The 16,255-nt window shown below is 40.1% G+C and overlaps 1 protein-coding gene across 1 annotated transcript in view; it reads right to left on the bottom strand.

Moving 5' to 3' along the window:
- fbn1 (fibrillin 1) overlaps positions 1–13,915 on the bottom strand; it is a 69,903-nt gene extending 55,988 nt beyond the window's left edge. The window contains exons 1-6 of the mRNA XM_028013986.1: positions 13,612–13,915; positions 13,137–13,435; positions 10,550–10,632; positions 7,629–7,727; positions 6,828–6,923; positions 4,390–4,485 (exon numbers count right to left, since the gene is read on the bottom strand). Of these exons, the coding sequence (XP_027869787.1) occupies positions 4,390–4,485; positions 6,828–6,923; positions 7,629–7,727; positions 10,550–10,632; positions 13,137–13,327 (565 nt within the window). The 5' untranslated portion in view covers positions 13,328–13,435; positions 13,612–13,915. The remainder of the gene's footprint in view (positions 1–4,389; positions 4,486–6,827; positions 6,924–7,628; positions 7,728–10,549; positions 10,633–13,136; positions 13,436–13,611) is intronic.
- Between the last annotated feature and the right edge of the window lie 2,340 nt (positions 13,916–16,255).

Raw genomic sequence — 16,255 nt, forward strand, 5'->3', positions numbered from 1 at the left:
ATGGATTCCGGCCAAAGAGATTCCAGAAAGAAAAGTTAGCCTAAAATACCACTGCATCCATACATCTCCATCCTTTAGGTCTTTTTGTTTAACCAAAATGCTAAATGAAGATGAACATGAGAGAATGTCATGGAGGAATCCCTTCACAACTATTTTGCTACAAAATTTGTGTATTTAAAACGTAACTTTAATCTGAAAGACAGACGCACCCAAAAAACGATGCTTTAAAAGTTATCTCCTCCCTCACACTTTTTTTGTTTTATTTTTGCTTTTTTTTTTTTGCTCTTAAAGGTATCAAATAAGCTTAAAAAAAAGGCAAATGGCAGGGAAGTTTTCAAATGATTTCAGTTATTAAGGGAAAAAGTGATCTAAACCAACTTGAAGTATGTGGAAAAACTCAAATCATAAATTAACTGAGATTAACCACATTTTACGGTGTGGCTTGTGAATTTGAACTGAAATCATTATCCACAAATAGAGAAAATATGGAACAATCTCACTTATCCACTCGTCCAAGGTCATGATTAAACGCTGAAAATGAGAGTGGGCAGAAATGGCCAAAGGTGTAAAACGCTAAAGGAACCTAAAGGAACACAAATTCCCTCATCAGACATGTGCCAAAAACCTCTTTATGATCCCTCAGAGTTTTCGGAAAATATTCAGTGAATTGACAAATAAAAATGGAACATTTTGGAAGAACTGGGTCCCAACAACACGCCGACAGTCAGACACGGTGCTGTGATGGTCTGGGGCCGTTTTTACTGCTTCGGGACCTGGAAGATTTTGTGTAATTGATGAGATCGGTTGAATCTGATTCCTTGAAGAAACCGACCGGTTGACCTTAAGCACAACTTTGCAGCATGATCGAAAGGACAACAACCACAGGACATTATGCAGAATATCAAGCCAAAGGATAGCAATCAGGAAGTCATGCACAATGGCGTCATCTCATGGGGAAGAGGATAAAGAGCGAAAACCTTTGCCATAGCATTGTTAACACCGAGACATAAATTCTCTAAACAGCGACTCAGCAAATAAAACTGTTGTTTTTAATATTGGCTGAAAGCAGCTCATTACCTGAGCCTGAAGGGTTGTTGGTTTTTTAAATGAACAGATATTATGGGCTGAGCACAGATACCAGCCAAGGCCTCCAGATTTCTCCTCCAAACACCTAGAGCGGTGAAGCTGGGTTAAATCAGTCCAAGCTTCCTGTAGCTGGAACCTCGCATCACATGAATTCATCTTATTTATATTTAATGATGTGAAGCTTTTTTCTTCTTTTTTTGCCTCAAAAGTGTGATATTTTGACCAAAACAGGAGAACTTGCTATAAAACAAAGGATCACAGAAACTTGCTAAAATATTTACAGCCCTTTAACTTTTTATTACATTTAGTGACTTTGCAAATATAAGCAATGTGTTTTACTGACATTTTATGTAATAGTACATCACAAGAGCACAAAATGGTGACATGGATTTTTTTTAGATGCATATTTGTAAATTGTGATGTAAAGTCAGCCCCATCCACTCTCGCTTTTAAATTGTTTTTGAAAGTAACCATAAGTAAGTAGACTCCACCCATGTGTGTGTGTGTTTTACTCTCAGTATAAATCCAGCTCTTCCGTTAGGACTTCTGAGGTTCGTTCAGAACATTAGTGAACAAAGTGTTTCAGGATGACCAAAGAGCACAGCAGACAGCTGAAGGAGAACGTCATGGAAAATGTTTGAAGCAGATTGTGGTTATAAAATATGATCACAGTCTTTGAACTGCTCATTAACACGCTGCTTAAGTCATCATTCAACGAGGAAGAGTGCATGGCACAACCACAAACCTACCGAGCTTTGGCGATCCACCTATAATGATAAAAATTAATCGGAAAAGCATCCAAGATAAACATGGGAACTTCGGAGGTGATCCGCAGCTTAGGTGGAAGGATCACACGAGACAATTATTGTTTGTGTACTCTGTAAGTCTGGCTGCTGTGGCTGAGTGGCTCCCAGCCTGCTTTGGCTTACAGAAAGTCATATAAGGTCCTGTTTACAGTTTGCCACAAACCATGTGAGAAAACAGAAAACACAGAAGAAGATGCTCTGTTTAGACGGGACCAAAACTTTTTGATCTACATTCCAACTGCTATGTGGGCAGAAAACTTAACGTCACCTCAAGGCACTGAACACAGCATCCCCTTAGTGAAACATGGTGGTGACAGCATCGTTCTGTGGCGATGATTTTCCTCAGCAGAGATGGGAAAGCTGGTCAGAGTTGATGGTGAGATAGACGGCACTAAATACACTGTAAACCCAGAAGACAAGCTGCTGGAGACTGCAGCAGATCTTAGGTTCATCCTCCTGCAGGGCGACGAGCTTAAACATAAGCTCGTCACTCTTATGCGTGTGTCTGAGGAAACAAGATTGTTTTCTGGACAGGGCCATAAAGTGGAAGGGTCACATGACTACGTATGACTGATTGAGAAAGACCTCAACAGACTTCGCAGCTGAAACTGATGTGCACTTTTGGTGCAAAGCGCTTTGCACCAAAGTAATCTGAATTAGTTACAACTAACTTAGCCATTTATAAATCCCTCTTCAACAAGACTGGTTTCTCAACCTTTACAGTTCATGTGACATAGTTGTATCATTTTATTGGTTATGTTTTTATATTTTTTTCTTTGTTTTTGCTTTTAGTAGTTTATATGTTTCATCATTTTATGTTATTTTATGTTTTATCTTTTTCTCAGTAGTTTAGTTTGAGGCTATTAGTATAGTAAATTTGTTGACTAAAGTGTTTTTTAAGGCTGAAGTCTTTTTGTTAATAAACTAATGTTTATTATCAAAAGAACATATAGTATTTTTCTGCTCAAAAAATGCCAGTGCTGAACTTACGCCTTCATCTGTTATTCTAAACATGAGGCCTCATTTATAGACAGTAACTAAGACTGAACAACTTTGCTGTTATTTTCTTGATAATTAAGTGTTTGTCCAACTTGGCAAATTAATAGTTCCATTAATAATTGGCCTAAGAATGTTTTTATCATTACTAATAGCCAAACTAGACCCTATAGTCGCACAAACGCATCGGTCTGGTAAAGGTCTGACTTAGATCTAATTGGGGATCGGTGGCCAAACGTAAAACATTCTGCTCAAATCCGACTGAGAGCCACAAGTATTTAAAAAATGGGCAAAACATTTAAGCCTCTAGCTACGCATGACTGATTGAGAAAGACCTCAACAGACTTCGCAGCTGAAACTGCAGCGAAAGACGGATGTGCACTTTTCAAGTATTTATTTGTAGAAATAATGAAAATCGCGTATAATTTTAAATCCAATACATGTGTTACTTCGTGTTGGCTTGTCACATACCATTCCAGATAAAATAAATTGAAATCTGAGGTTGTAGTGTGAAACAACGTCAAGGAGTATGGTTGGGTTTGCAAGAACACTGTTTATGCAAAAAAAATACGGCGGGATTCCAGAGTCAAAGTTACATTTCGATGCAAGATATAAATACAGCTGAGAGCAAATGGTCTGTTTGCATTCTCCTCACTCTGCTTAGCAGAGCTAAGTTTTAAAACCAGATGTGCCTTTCGACTCTGCTTTCGGGCCCGTAGCCACGAACATGTGTGTAGTAGTCCTTACACACCATCTAGACAGACTTTCACATGAAAAAAGCCCAAACGCAGAGCGCGCAGCAGGCTGCTCAACAAGATAAGGCATGGCAACAAACTGAGGGGCGACTAGATTGCACTCACTAGTTAGATGGTCTAAAGAAAACAATGATGTAAACTACAGGACAGAGAGGTCCATGAAGCATCGTCTTGTTAAAAGGACGCAACTAATTAAGAGCTGTACTGTCAGTCCAAACATTGGTGTTACGAGGCCATCACACTGACCCCTACAGGTCACTGCTGCAACATGCACGAGAACAAGCTCGAACACATGAACGTTCACCTCAAACGCAGCACTGATTGCCCGTACTTTGAGTGTGCTTGTATACTGGGGAGTCTTTGCTTACATATGCCAAAAAGCAACCACAGGAGGATGGGAGGTCTTCAGTTACCAAACAGTGCACGATCACAGCGTCGTTACGCTCCCCAGAGTGTCGTTTCAGAGCAGATGTGGAAAATAATGGTCATTTCTGAACCTGAGCCTGACATACAAACGGTCTTCGACAAACCGAGTTCTTTCATCGTGCGGCGTGACCGACCAGTCAGAGGAAACGACAAAACGATCAGCGTGGAGTCACGTTTTTACAAAAGCCGCACGTGCTGATCTGAAAACCTGTCCGGAAGCAGCAGAAGCAGCAGCGAGTCTGGAATGTGGAGGAAATCGAAAGTGGGATGGATGTAGGATGAAGGGGAGGAGGAGAGAGAAGCTGTGTGGGATTCATTACCTCTCTCACACTGGGCTCCGGTGAAGCCGTACGTACAAACACATCTGTTGGGAGCCACGCACCTTCCTCCGTTCAGACAGCCATTTTCACAAACCGCTGAGGGAGAGAAAAAAGGCAAAAAATAACCATGAGACAACATGAAGACATTGATTCCAAATTAAAGTTTTCTCAATGATTGTGAACATGTGTGTAAAGCAGATAAACTTTGTTTTTTGTTTTTGCTGTTTCCATTTCACTTAGGGGCACGGTTTGATTCTGCATCCCTGAAGGGAAGTAACTCTTCAAACCTAAGCGCTCAATGATTTAATCAGCTGTTTGCCGAGCTAAAGTCTTTCCCAGGATCTCTGTGAATTATGAGGGAACAAGACAGCTTATTCCTTTTTATGGGAGAACAAGCCACATTTGCACAGTGGGTTTTAGGTTCTGTGTATAAGATGACGCGTTTAGTCTAAATACTGTCAGATATAACATCCTGTTGTTTGCATAGCTAAAGCTTCATTTCCATCAAAAATTGTTTACAATCTGCTTTTATGTTGCTAATATTTGAACTGGTGTTGACAGCGTTTTTAAATACAATTCATGTTGGCTCCACCAGGTCACTACATTTTACTAACAAACTGTGCGGCTCCTTACACCATGCATGGATTAGTCCTGCTTTCATTCCCATTTTGCTTTTATCAGAGTTTAAATTGCCCGCTTTAATTTTTTTTAAATTTCAATCAACATAGACAAACCAGAGAATTTCAAGCATACTGCTCACATTTTAGTTAGCCAGTCTTGTCTCCATAACAATGCCTTTACTCTCTTGACAAAACTGAAATCTTCACGCTGGTCCAATAAACATGTCCGCTTGTTTGTGTCTTCAGAAAAAGCTTAATCCATTGAAACAAGCCAACGAACACATTTTGTACTACTTAAAACATTTTCCTGTTCATTTAAAATGTGGAAAAATGTGTGGTTGAGATTGTATGTTGCTAACAGTTGTTAGCATGATGAGTTAGAACAGGAATAAGCCCATTCTTCTGGCTTTTGACTGAGAAACAGGACATTATGGGTGTCTCCTCCCACATCACAATGGAGGAGACACTTTCCATCTTAAACAACTAGACCTGCCTTGATAGGATAAGCTCAGATAAGCAGAAACCAGATGTCTGTATGGAGTATTACTCTTTGAAATCAAATATGAGCTTGTTTTTCTGCTCTTCTTAGTTAGACAATCAAAGACAAGTTAGTTCACATTGCAGTACAGTTACCAGTGATAAAAAGTTAGAAAAGTATTGTTCTAAAAATCTCATAATGTGTTTAATAAGACTTATGGAACTATTTATGACCTGTTGACTGATTTTTGCCACTTTGGCAGATAAATATTTCACTGGTCTCAATCAGGATTTTTAATATGTTGTCATTAATGAACACGGTTTCTCCCACAAAGAGTCATAAACGGGCTGAAATTATTTTGACTACCGCTCTGCAGATATCATGTAGCTGTTAAGAGATTAATAAATGTGAGGTCCCTGCTGTCCCCCCGGTCTATTCTCACACCCCTTGTAAAAAAAAAAAAAGGTCTGCTTCATGCGCCTGGATTCCTGTGGTTGCCAAAATAAGTATTAGGATGTGTAGAAGTCTGAAAAAAATATGGCCTTAATTCTCTACTGATTTATTAACTCAGTAACCCAGATCAGTTTCAAATCAAATTACGGCACCACTTACAGTCAAGTAGCTGATAAGCTGTGCAATATGCTGCTATTGTGATGACCAAGTCACTGCTTTACAGGCATGAACTCTGTTCTTTAACGTCCTTTCCTCCGTTTCCATAAATCAGCAACAACAACAGCCAAAACACCAAAACCACAGCTTTAAGACAACCACAACCCAGTGGGTGTCCCCCCCCCCCCAAGTGCTTACGCCTATATTTTGAATGGAGCTGATGGTGCAGGTCAATCAGCAAAATAAATGTGCTAAATACTTAGTAGGAGTTTGTTGGAGGGTTAGAGAGCACATCTACAGTACAGACCAAAAGTTTGGACACACCTTTTAATTCAATGAGTTTCCTTTATTTTCATGACTATTGACATTGTAGATTCACACTGAAGGCATAAAAACTATGAATAACACGTGTGGAAATATGCACTAAACAAAAAAGTGTAAAACAACTGAAAATAGCCCTTATATTCTAGTTTCTTCAAAGTAGCAACCTTTTGCTGTGATTACTGCTTTGCACACACTCTGCATTTTCTTGATGAGCTTCAAGAGGTCGTCACCTGAAATGGTTTTCACTTCATAGGTCAACCTGCCCTGTCAGGTTAATAAGTGGGATTTATTGCCTTATAAATAGTCATGAAAATAAAGAAAACCCATTGAATTAGAAAGGTGTGTCCAAACTTTTGGTCTGTACTGTTTGTCCGGAGGAGATGGGAAGCAGTGGCGGTCGTTCTTACGTTGACCGCAGTGGTTTCCAACGTAGCCCTTCTGACACTGACAGTTGTCCTCCGCACACGTTCCTCCGTTCATACAGCGAATGTTACAGTGCTGGACTGCGGGTTGAACAAAGTGAAAACACATAATCAAACCAACGTTGGAGCTGTTCACAGATTACCCAAACATGTAATAATGTTTAAAGCACAAACAAGATTGACTCTAAGCGTTTTCTCAACAGTTGAGCTGAGACATAATATCCAAGAGATTTTCTTTTGCTGGTTAAACATATGAAGTGCTGAAGTGCTGGCAGCTGCGAGAGAGAAAGACGGAGGAGATGTTGACTGTGGACATTTTCCAAAACACACACAACCGCAGATAGCCCGCTCACACACGCACTCAAACACAACAGCCCAAGAGATTGGCTGCTCTTCCAAAAAACGTGATTGCAACATGTATCCATTGCTCCAATCTGGAGGCGGCGTCCTGGATGTGTTCAGACGATTCTTTGACCTAGTATTATTTTTGCCACATTAGTCAGTGCTCAGGAAATTTGATATTTACTAGAGCTAAGACTCAATCTAGCGGTCCTGCATATTTTCGTGATCTACACATTCTTACTGATTGTGAGATGATTAAATGCTATTTTAAAACTATTTCGTCCAAATAAAAATGTAAAGATAAAGGTGGGATTTGGACTGAACTCTCTAAAATCCATTCCATTCTTATCTATTGGTGTAGAGCCAGTTAAACTCTGACCGATGCATTAAATTTTTTTTTTTTTTTTTTTAAACATATCAAGAAGAGAGGAATTGCTGAATGACCTGACTTCGATCCACAGGTTGAGGCAATCTGTCCGTTGGGGCAGGTGCACATGTTGGGTCTGGAGCAGAAACCATCTCCGCACGTACTCCGGCAGATTGCTGAAAACGGGAACAAAACACTTGGTCAAACAACACGCCGCGGAAACGTCCTCTGTAATTCAAATGACAAAATATTGTGCGATTCTCGAGCTGTGGAGCCAGCTTTTGTCGTTATTATTCATGTGAGAAAATGTATGTTTTGTGTCTGTTGCTTGTCAACCTGTCAACTGCAGGTTTTAAATTTCTGCTACGAGTTTCCTTTGGTGCAGCTTAGACAATGATCTCAACCTCAGACTCAGCTTTCATTCGTAAAATCTCAAGAAGGATCGCAAAAAGATCGAGCTATTTTCTGCTTAGAGTTTCGTTGCCAGAGAGTGTTTCCAGTTGTCACAGTCTGTTCGTTTGCTTCCTTTTTTTTTTTCTACCCGGACTGTTTCTGGCAAGGTCCACTGCTCCCAGCTGCTGTCAGGTGAAGTCCTGCCACTGACCCCTTCTCTAAGAACCCCACTGCGAAGCCATGTCATTAGAGCCGGGTCCGGAGTCCTGCCAGCTGTACGGCCTGAGCTCAGTCACACAGCTCTGAAAACTCCTCAAACTTTAATGTCTCCGGATTGAAACACCGGGAGACGAAGGAGGGGGGAAAAAAGCAATAGGTAAACAATGCCTCGGAGAAAAAAGTAACATCAGAACCAACTTCAACGTTGCTCGAACTCTCAACAGCTGTATTACTTCCAGTTATGTGGAGCACATGAACAAACATCAGGAAAAAACTTGTAAAACTCCAAGATAAAGGAGTTTTATTTAGGAAGATAGATGTATCTTCCTAAAGTTAAAGGTAAAATGGGAGTTAAGTCTGGTTGTGCGTTTCTAGTAGGGACGGGCATTTATCGTGAACTTTGTTGTCATGAAAAGTTTATTGCCGTGATAACGATTGTGATTAATCACAACAACAACACATTCCAATTAATAATGGCACTATTCTTGGGATTGTTATTTTTTTCTAGTTCCTCCACCGTTGGTTCGGCTAATAAATGTGAATAAATTGCAAAATAAGCTTAACTGCAGATTTTAGGAGCTATATTTGTCTTTATGAGGTTGTGAATGCATGTCATTGCCAAACAGTTGCCTAAAAAAACGACTCCAAAAAAGTTGTAAATGCCTTTTTACTATCACTTTTATTGTTAAACCAATAAATACTACAAAATACAGAGATAAAATTTTAAGTCCACATCGCCATCATAGCTTACAGTTTTGGAAAGCAGAACATTTTGGATCTTTGTATTTAGGCTTGAAGCATTTCCTTAGAAATTACACTTGTAGTTAGAGTTATCTCATAATGTTCTCCAGAGAATGGACACACATGGGAAATACTTACATCTCTCATGCATTCAATTATTGCTCATTAACTACATTTTCATTTTGCGTAACAAGTGTTTGTGCGTTTTGAGCTTTTTTCGTCCCTTCTCATTCCTGTCACCATGCAGTTGAAACAAATTTCCTCATCTATCGAGGGTATTTTCCTGTTTGTTTTACTTTTATCTCCACACTCAGAACAGAACATTGTCTTTTGGCTTCCTTAGACACACTTTGATTTTAACAAATAGCAGTTTAATTATCGCTATGCACCAAAATGCTCTGAAAGAATCAAACTACAAACTGACCGTATTTAACATTTAACTGGACCTGCTTGCATTAATGTTTCTATGAAATAGCAACAGAAAACCAGAACTGATTTGTTACCAGATACTTCTTGGCTTAGACTGACTGTTCCCTCAATGCGCCAACAGAGCAACAGTGATGTAAACAGAATACAACACCAAGCACAGCATGTCACCATAAATTCATCTTCAACACTGTGAAGGATGGTGGTGGCAGCATCATGCTGTGGGGTTGCTTTGCTTTCGGCATCCGGCCCTGGAATACTTGTAAAGCTGCAGGGTAAAGTGAATGCAGGAAATGCAGGAGGACTTTTTGTTTGTTTCCAACAGGGAACTACAGTTTCAGAGAACATTTTTATTCTCCAGTAAGACAACAATGCAAAGCGTCCGGCTGAAGCTACACAGAAGGTGGCTGCTCTGATGTGGCCTAGTCCAAGACCAGTCCTCCATCCAATTGAGAATTTGTGTCTGGACTTGAAAAGGTATTCGCAGCCGATCTCCAAGCAGAGACAGAGGAGCTTTTACTACATACTGACTTGAAGGGAGTGAATTTTTTTCATGCAATTACTTATTTTTGTGTTAAAAAAATGGAATTGTGATTATTATGAAGAAATCAATTTTAACTTTGAAATTGTGGGGGTGGAGAGGGGATTTTGTTTGGTGAAAAAAACTGAAGTTGACGTAACTCTATAAGTCCTGCAAGAACACGTTCCACAAGTCAATAAGTTACTTTCTTTTAAACTTTTGAAGCTATTAGTTAGAAAATAAAGTCTTCTTCACTTGTGTCTTCTACTATGTAAAAACTACTATGCAAATTAGAATAAGAAGGTCATCCATCACTATTTTAAATTGTTAAGCATTTAATTTATTGTCTCCATTTCATAAACAAGGACGTTTCCTACACTTTGTCAGTGAAAGTGTGGCGGTATAAGTGGGAGCAACGGATCACAATGGATCCGAAAGGACAGGACCACAATTTACTCTGAACTGCAGTGAACCTCTGGTGCTGCTTTTCTATGTTTTTATTTCACTCTACTTCAGCTCTTTTTCATTAACTCTGCTGACTGCTGCAGCAAGTCAAAGAATGCTGAGGCTACTTTTCCGCTGCCGCTGATTATTAACTGAAATACAGGCGATCTAATTGAACCAATTGCGAAGCGGGACTTAAGTCCTGTCTTGACATTTCGAATCAAAGACCAGTGAATGGTGGGAGGAGGTACTTACGAACAATGCACTGGTTTCCTCCTGTAAGAGTCTTCCAGCCTGGGCAGCAGTAGGCACTGTTTCTGGAGCCGCACACATTCGGTCTGTGAAAAACAAGGTCATTTTAGGTTTCTGTTGTCCACACATTTGTCCAAAGTGACTCTAAAGTGTATAACGCTGACAGCTTCCTTGAGCTCCGGATTCACAGCTGCTCTCTGCTCGAGTTTCTTAACATATTAGACAAAGCCATAACACGAGGATTTCAATTCTAATCCCAGTGATTTAGTTCACCTTCATCTATGTCAAGGTTCTGTAGGGAATTTGTTTTTCTTTATAGAAATGAGCTAAAAAATCAAACACTGTTCTTCCTTCCCACACACAGCCAGAAAACAATATTTCTCGCTCGTAATATCCTGTGCAAATGCACAACAATACGACGAAGGCCTATGAGTTTCTTTGAATGTTTGTGATTTAAGACCAACGACAGTAAGAAGCAGAAATGCACCGTTACTTTTGAGCTCTAAATAAGTAACTAAAATCCTAAGTTCCTTCCAAAGTTTATTTGATTAATTATGATGCAGATTGCCATTAAGTTTATCTAAATCGGACAGACAGTCACATTAGAATAAAAATGCAGCCCAAGAGAGCCAATAATCAGGATTTTCCAAAAATAAATATACATTTTTGGTTTTCTTTGAAGCCTGTCTGGCTAATTTCAGTTTATTTCATTCTCCTGACTGTTACAGCTAAATGAAAAAAAATGGTGCAGGTTCCTTGAAAGCAGTAGTAGTTTTTAATTCAGCTGAAAATGAAACAATTTCCCCATCTATGCATTAAACAACACGTCCCAAATCCTCTAATCCTTGTGTAATGTTTATTATGCTCAAAAAAAGTGCATCAAAGTACATTATTTGGATTGAATCATTTTGGCACAAAATCTGAGTATTGGTTTGTCCAATGAATAAGACAACTAAATCAAATGAGCTAAGATTGAGCATTGTAATCTTTGGACCAGCACTTGACCCAAATGTTGTTCCATTCCAATCTCTGACCAGTTGATTGGAGCATCTCTACAACCCCTCTAAGTTATTGTGCTGTACATATAATATATTTGTATATTGAACTCATTCTACTTTTCTTTTTCTAAATGTTTTTTGTGGTTTGTTCTGCTCTTAATAAAATCTACAAATGGTAAAAACTGTTTTGGGTGGTTTTGTTAGCACTGAGAGGCAGATCATTTATAACTTAAAACAAGGGTCAACTGCCCTTTGATTTCAGTTCACAAAATCAATCAAAACTAAGAACTCCCAAGATTTTTGGTTTATAAAAACACCAAATGACTTCATGAAAATTTGATGGCACTTTTTGGAGTTTAAAAAAAATGTATAAAAGTTTGGGCTACGCATATATCTGGACAGTCTTGTAGTTGGATTCAAAACTACCTTCTCTGAGCATTGCAGCACATTCCTCTCTTTCATGAGGCACTGTCCTTAAGAGAAATGGGATTTGGTCATAAGTGGAAACAGCGATTATTGCACGTGTTGGCAGGAAGAAGGTGGATTGGTGTGAACTTGAAGGTAAAAAAAGAAACAACTTCCTGTTTACCACATCTGCATAAGGAAAACATCCTCCTAGAAAACATCGTGACCATCCTGCCACCTACAGGCCTGGGACATGTCAACATGTGTGAACTTGTGATCACCCGCTGAGCCCACACTGGTCCCGGAGGGAAGATGTGCATCGTAACTCGGAGCAGATCTGTGAGGTGAATAATGAATCGGCTCGGGTGTGTGAAACAGTGGCAAGTCAGTGTGACACAGTGTGCAGGCGGAATGCACTTCCTGCCTTTGAACCCAGATGTTGCGACACATTAAAGTTAGCCATGTCAAATAGAAACGCCTGCAGAGAGAGCTCATGGAGCTGTCTCCTATCTGACCTCCATCAGCTGTTTGCTGTCATCACTGGACGCATGCATTTGCTCCTTTCTTTATTGCTTTCCTTCTGTCTGTCTGTCTCTCTCTCTCTCTGTCACACACACACGCCCACACAAAATCACATTACACACAACCTCTCCAGCAATGACCCACTGTGAACAGCTGCAGATGTGATTTATCCACAACTGGGGTGTGGTGCATTTGACTAAAAGGAGGATTAGGCTGTTAGTCCTCCCCCAACCCCCATCTCCAGCCCCTCCACTCCCTCAACCCGCTCCACCTACCCCTCCTCTTTCTGCCACAGCCACACAAGACCAATGGCCTTCTTTGTTTGGAAGTAATTTATTATTGCAGTCAGCAGGAATGCGGTATTCCTGCCAGTATTTAATTACTAAACTTTGCTCCAAACTTCCCATCACACACAATGTCACCCATAGGTCTCAGCATGCCTTATTAAAAAAACACACGCGCGCGCGCGTGCGCGCAGGCCTACAAAAATGAATTTTGACCTACAGTGCTCCTCAAAAAAACAAAAAGCAGGACGGGAGGTAATGACACCTGCTCCGAGGTTCAAATAAAACAGCTTAAAATGATGTCAATCTAAATTACAAAAAAAAAAAAAAGAAGAAAACAAGAAACAATTAAAAAAGAAAAAGAAACGACAGACGCATTACCCTCTGAGGACATCCGTCCCCCCTCTCCTCTTGTTCCTGTTGGCTCTGGTGTCCGTGTGCCTGGTCACCGCCTCGCTGTCCTCGGTGTCCACCTCCTCTGCAGCGCCTCCGAGTCCGCCAAGGAGCGACAGCGAGGCCAGCAGAGCCACGGCCAACTGCAGCAGCCGTCCTGCACGCTTTCTGCCCGGCATGTCCTCTCCACAGAGCGCAACTCCGGTGCTCGGTGATATAATAATAACTTAACGGACTCCACTAGTTTCCCCCCCAGCACCGTAGGACCTCTGCAGTCTGGAGGCAAGCTGGAAAAACAATATTATTAAAAAAAAACAAAACAAAACAAATGCATAAATAAAAAGACGCAGATGATTAATCCGCATGAAATAAAATCAACTTATACTCGCAGTTACATCATCTAATAAGACTTTTTTTTTTTTCTTTTTAAAGAAAGAAAATCAAAGTTAACAGGGTGCTTTACCTTCTCTCCAGAGAAGGAGATTCGCCTTGGACGCGACTCAGGACGGCTTCACTCTTACTTCCAGGTAACAGCTGAATAAACGCTCTGAGCAGGAAAAAAAACTGCGCAGAGGAGGAAAAGTCACTTAAAGCTTTCGCCTGCGGCTGCTATAAGTGGATGCGCATTGTAACTTTTGGGAGATGACTCATGCGCGCGTAGCTGAGCGCTGGTTTCTGCACTGGTAAGTCAGAGCAGAGGATGCATTCCAGAGGATAGTGAAACTCTCTGCGTCTCTCCCCCTCTCTCCGCAGAGCTCTTTCCCCATCCCTGCTCTGCTCAACTTTCCCCAAAAACGTCTTTTCTTTTTTCTTTTTTTTGTGTGTGGGCTCTCGCGATACAAAAGCAAGCGTGGGTTCATTTAAAACGACATCTTACCTAAACTTTCACAGTGAGCTATGGAAGCGTGTTCCACCCTCCATCCCCCAGACTAATCATAGTTACAGTCATATTCAATGAATTTGAATATTACTGAAAAGGCATTTTCTTTCAGGTACTCAATTCACCAAATGACACACAAATTGAATAATCACACACAGTCTTACTTAAAGCCTACTGTTCTTTTAATTAGGACGATTTTCCGCATGCAGCTGATGAAAACACAAGATTCAAGATAAGAATATCAGACCAAATAATAATAATAGTAATTAGCAATTCATTAAATAACGTTAAAGGTTTGATCCGATGCAAAAGCAGCATCTAATGAATTATTTGAAGAGTTTCTACCATCAAGTGGGTCCATCTAAAAGCTAAAAGCTAAACATTTTTTACCCTGTTTATGGAACTTTTTCCTGATTCTTCCAGTGCAAACCACCCTGAGCCATCGCAAAATTAGAAGATACGATATGATATATGTAATTTTTATTCATCAGTGGGAGAACTGCCTCTTCCTTTGTAATCTCATTACCCCATAACTGTGAGATACAGAGCAACTATATTCCAATTCTGACTTAGGATTATGAGATACAAATTCTTCTTTGGCGCGTCAGATAATAAATTAGCTTTTGGATTTATTTCATTTATCTTTTTAAATATTTTCTTCTTTAAAATGGATCTAGCGCAACAGGCAAACTCCTTACTGCCAAAGTCCTACAAAAGGTTTTATTTCGTTTTAACTGGGCCATGTGAAATTTTTCATGAACCCATTCTACAGTTTTTTTTAAATATCACTGGCTTGCCAACTTCAGACAACTAACATCTTTGATAATCTCTATTTGCTGGAGGATGGACTAAGACATTGCACCTGCAGATTTTTACTGTGAGCCGTTTTTAGGCTCACGATTGGCAAACATCTTATTCTGCGGAAAGTAGCACCAAAGTGTAGCTTTAAAGCACATCTGCTCACAAAATTACCGCAGCTCAAGTTTTTTTTCCAAAGGTCGCGCTCGCTCGAACGTCAACGGGTTTTCTGGAGACTTCCACATCAAAGACTCTTTAGTTGTGTTACTTTTTTCCATCTGCAACAAACGCACAATAAAAGAGGTTTCGGTGCTGCCTTTTGGAGCTGCAATAGGCCCTGCAACTATTTACCTTGCACAGACTGTGATTTGAGGAATTTTGTTCAGCGCAGTGATAGTTTTCACACTGCCTGATGTCTGTCACCACACCCTGTAAATATACAGTCAGCCTGCCCCACTCTGAAGTTTCCTATCTGAATCCAGCAGTAGTCAGTCACTTTTCATTATATTCCACACCAGCTTCCCTGTGCGCTGCGTTTCTTCCTCTTTTCTCCGCTAACTGGCTTTGACACCTTTCACTCCCTCCAAGTTGATTCTGTTTTGAAATGTGGGAAAGAGCTCTAAGGAAGACAAAAGGTTTTTCAGCACATGATTAAAATCCCTCTTTCACCTGCACTGTGTCTGATGTGTATCAGCTTTGCTTCATCAAGTTGTCATTTTGGCATAGATCTCCTCTTGTCTTTCGGACATATTCTCTTGGAAGTTTGTCAGCCGGCTCAAACTGAGCCTCATCGATACTCTAATGCTGTTTCAGCAGTAAGTCCTGCCCTTCGCATGGCCTCTCCATCACTGCTGACAAGATCGTGTTTACCTACCAGACAGCAGGCAGTCTGCCACAAGACTGCCTGCTGTCAGAGGGCACCCAGAGTTAAACCTCTGCATTTCTGCTGCTTTGCTCTTTTTTTTAAATAGAGGGCTTGAATAGAGTGTTACTCATGCTTTAGTTAAGTCCTATTAGGACTACTCTGGAGCTCTTCCTAAACATTAAATGACTGATGTTATCCCATGCTGCTGACCTTATTTCTGCACATGGATGTTTCTTTAAACAGCTTGAAGTATTACAGCACAAAAAATGTCCATTTGGTACGAACCTTTGCTTTAAAGTCGCAGTTTGGGAAGTTTCTGGTACATTTAAATTAAGAGGGAAAAAAACTAAAATATTTATTTATTCATTATTTTTAAGTAACACCAATATATATATCATAGGTATAATAATAATAATTATACTTTATAAAAACTTCTTATACCAGTAGGGTATTACTTACTCATCTACTCTTGACTTCTACGAATGGAGAATGGTAGAACATTTTGGTATCCATTTGTCCAGATGTTTTGGCTCATTATTCTGTTCAAAGAGAAAACCATGAGCC

Source organism: Xiphophorus couchianus, chromosome 4, assembly GCF_001444195.1.
Source record: "Xiphophorus couchianus chromosome 4, X_couchianus-1.0, whole genome shotgun sequence".
Classification (NCBI taxonomy): Eukaryota; Metazoa; Chordata; class Actinopteri; order Cyprinodontiformes; family Poeciliidae; genus Xiphophorus; species Xiphophorus couchianus.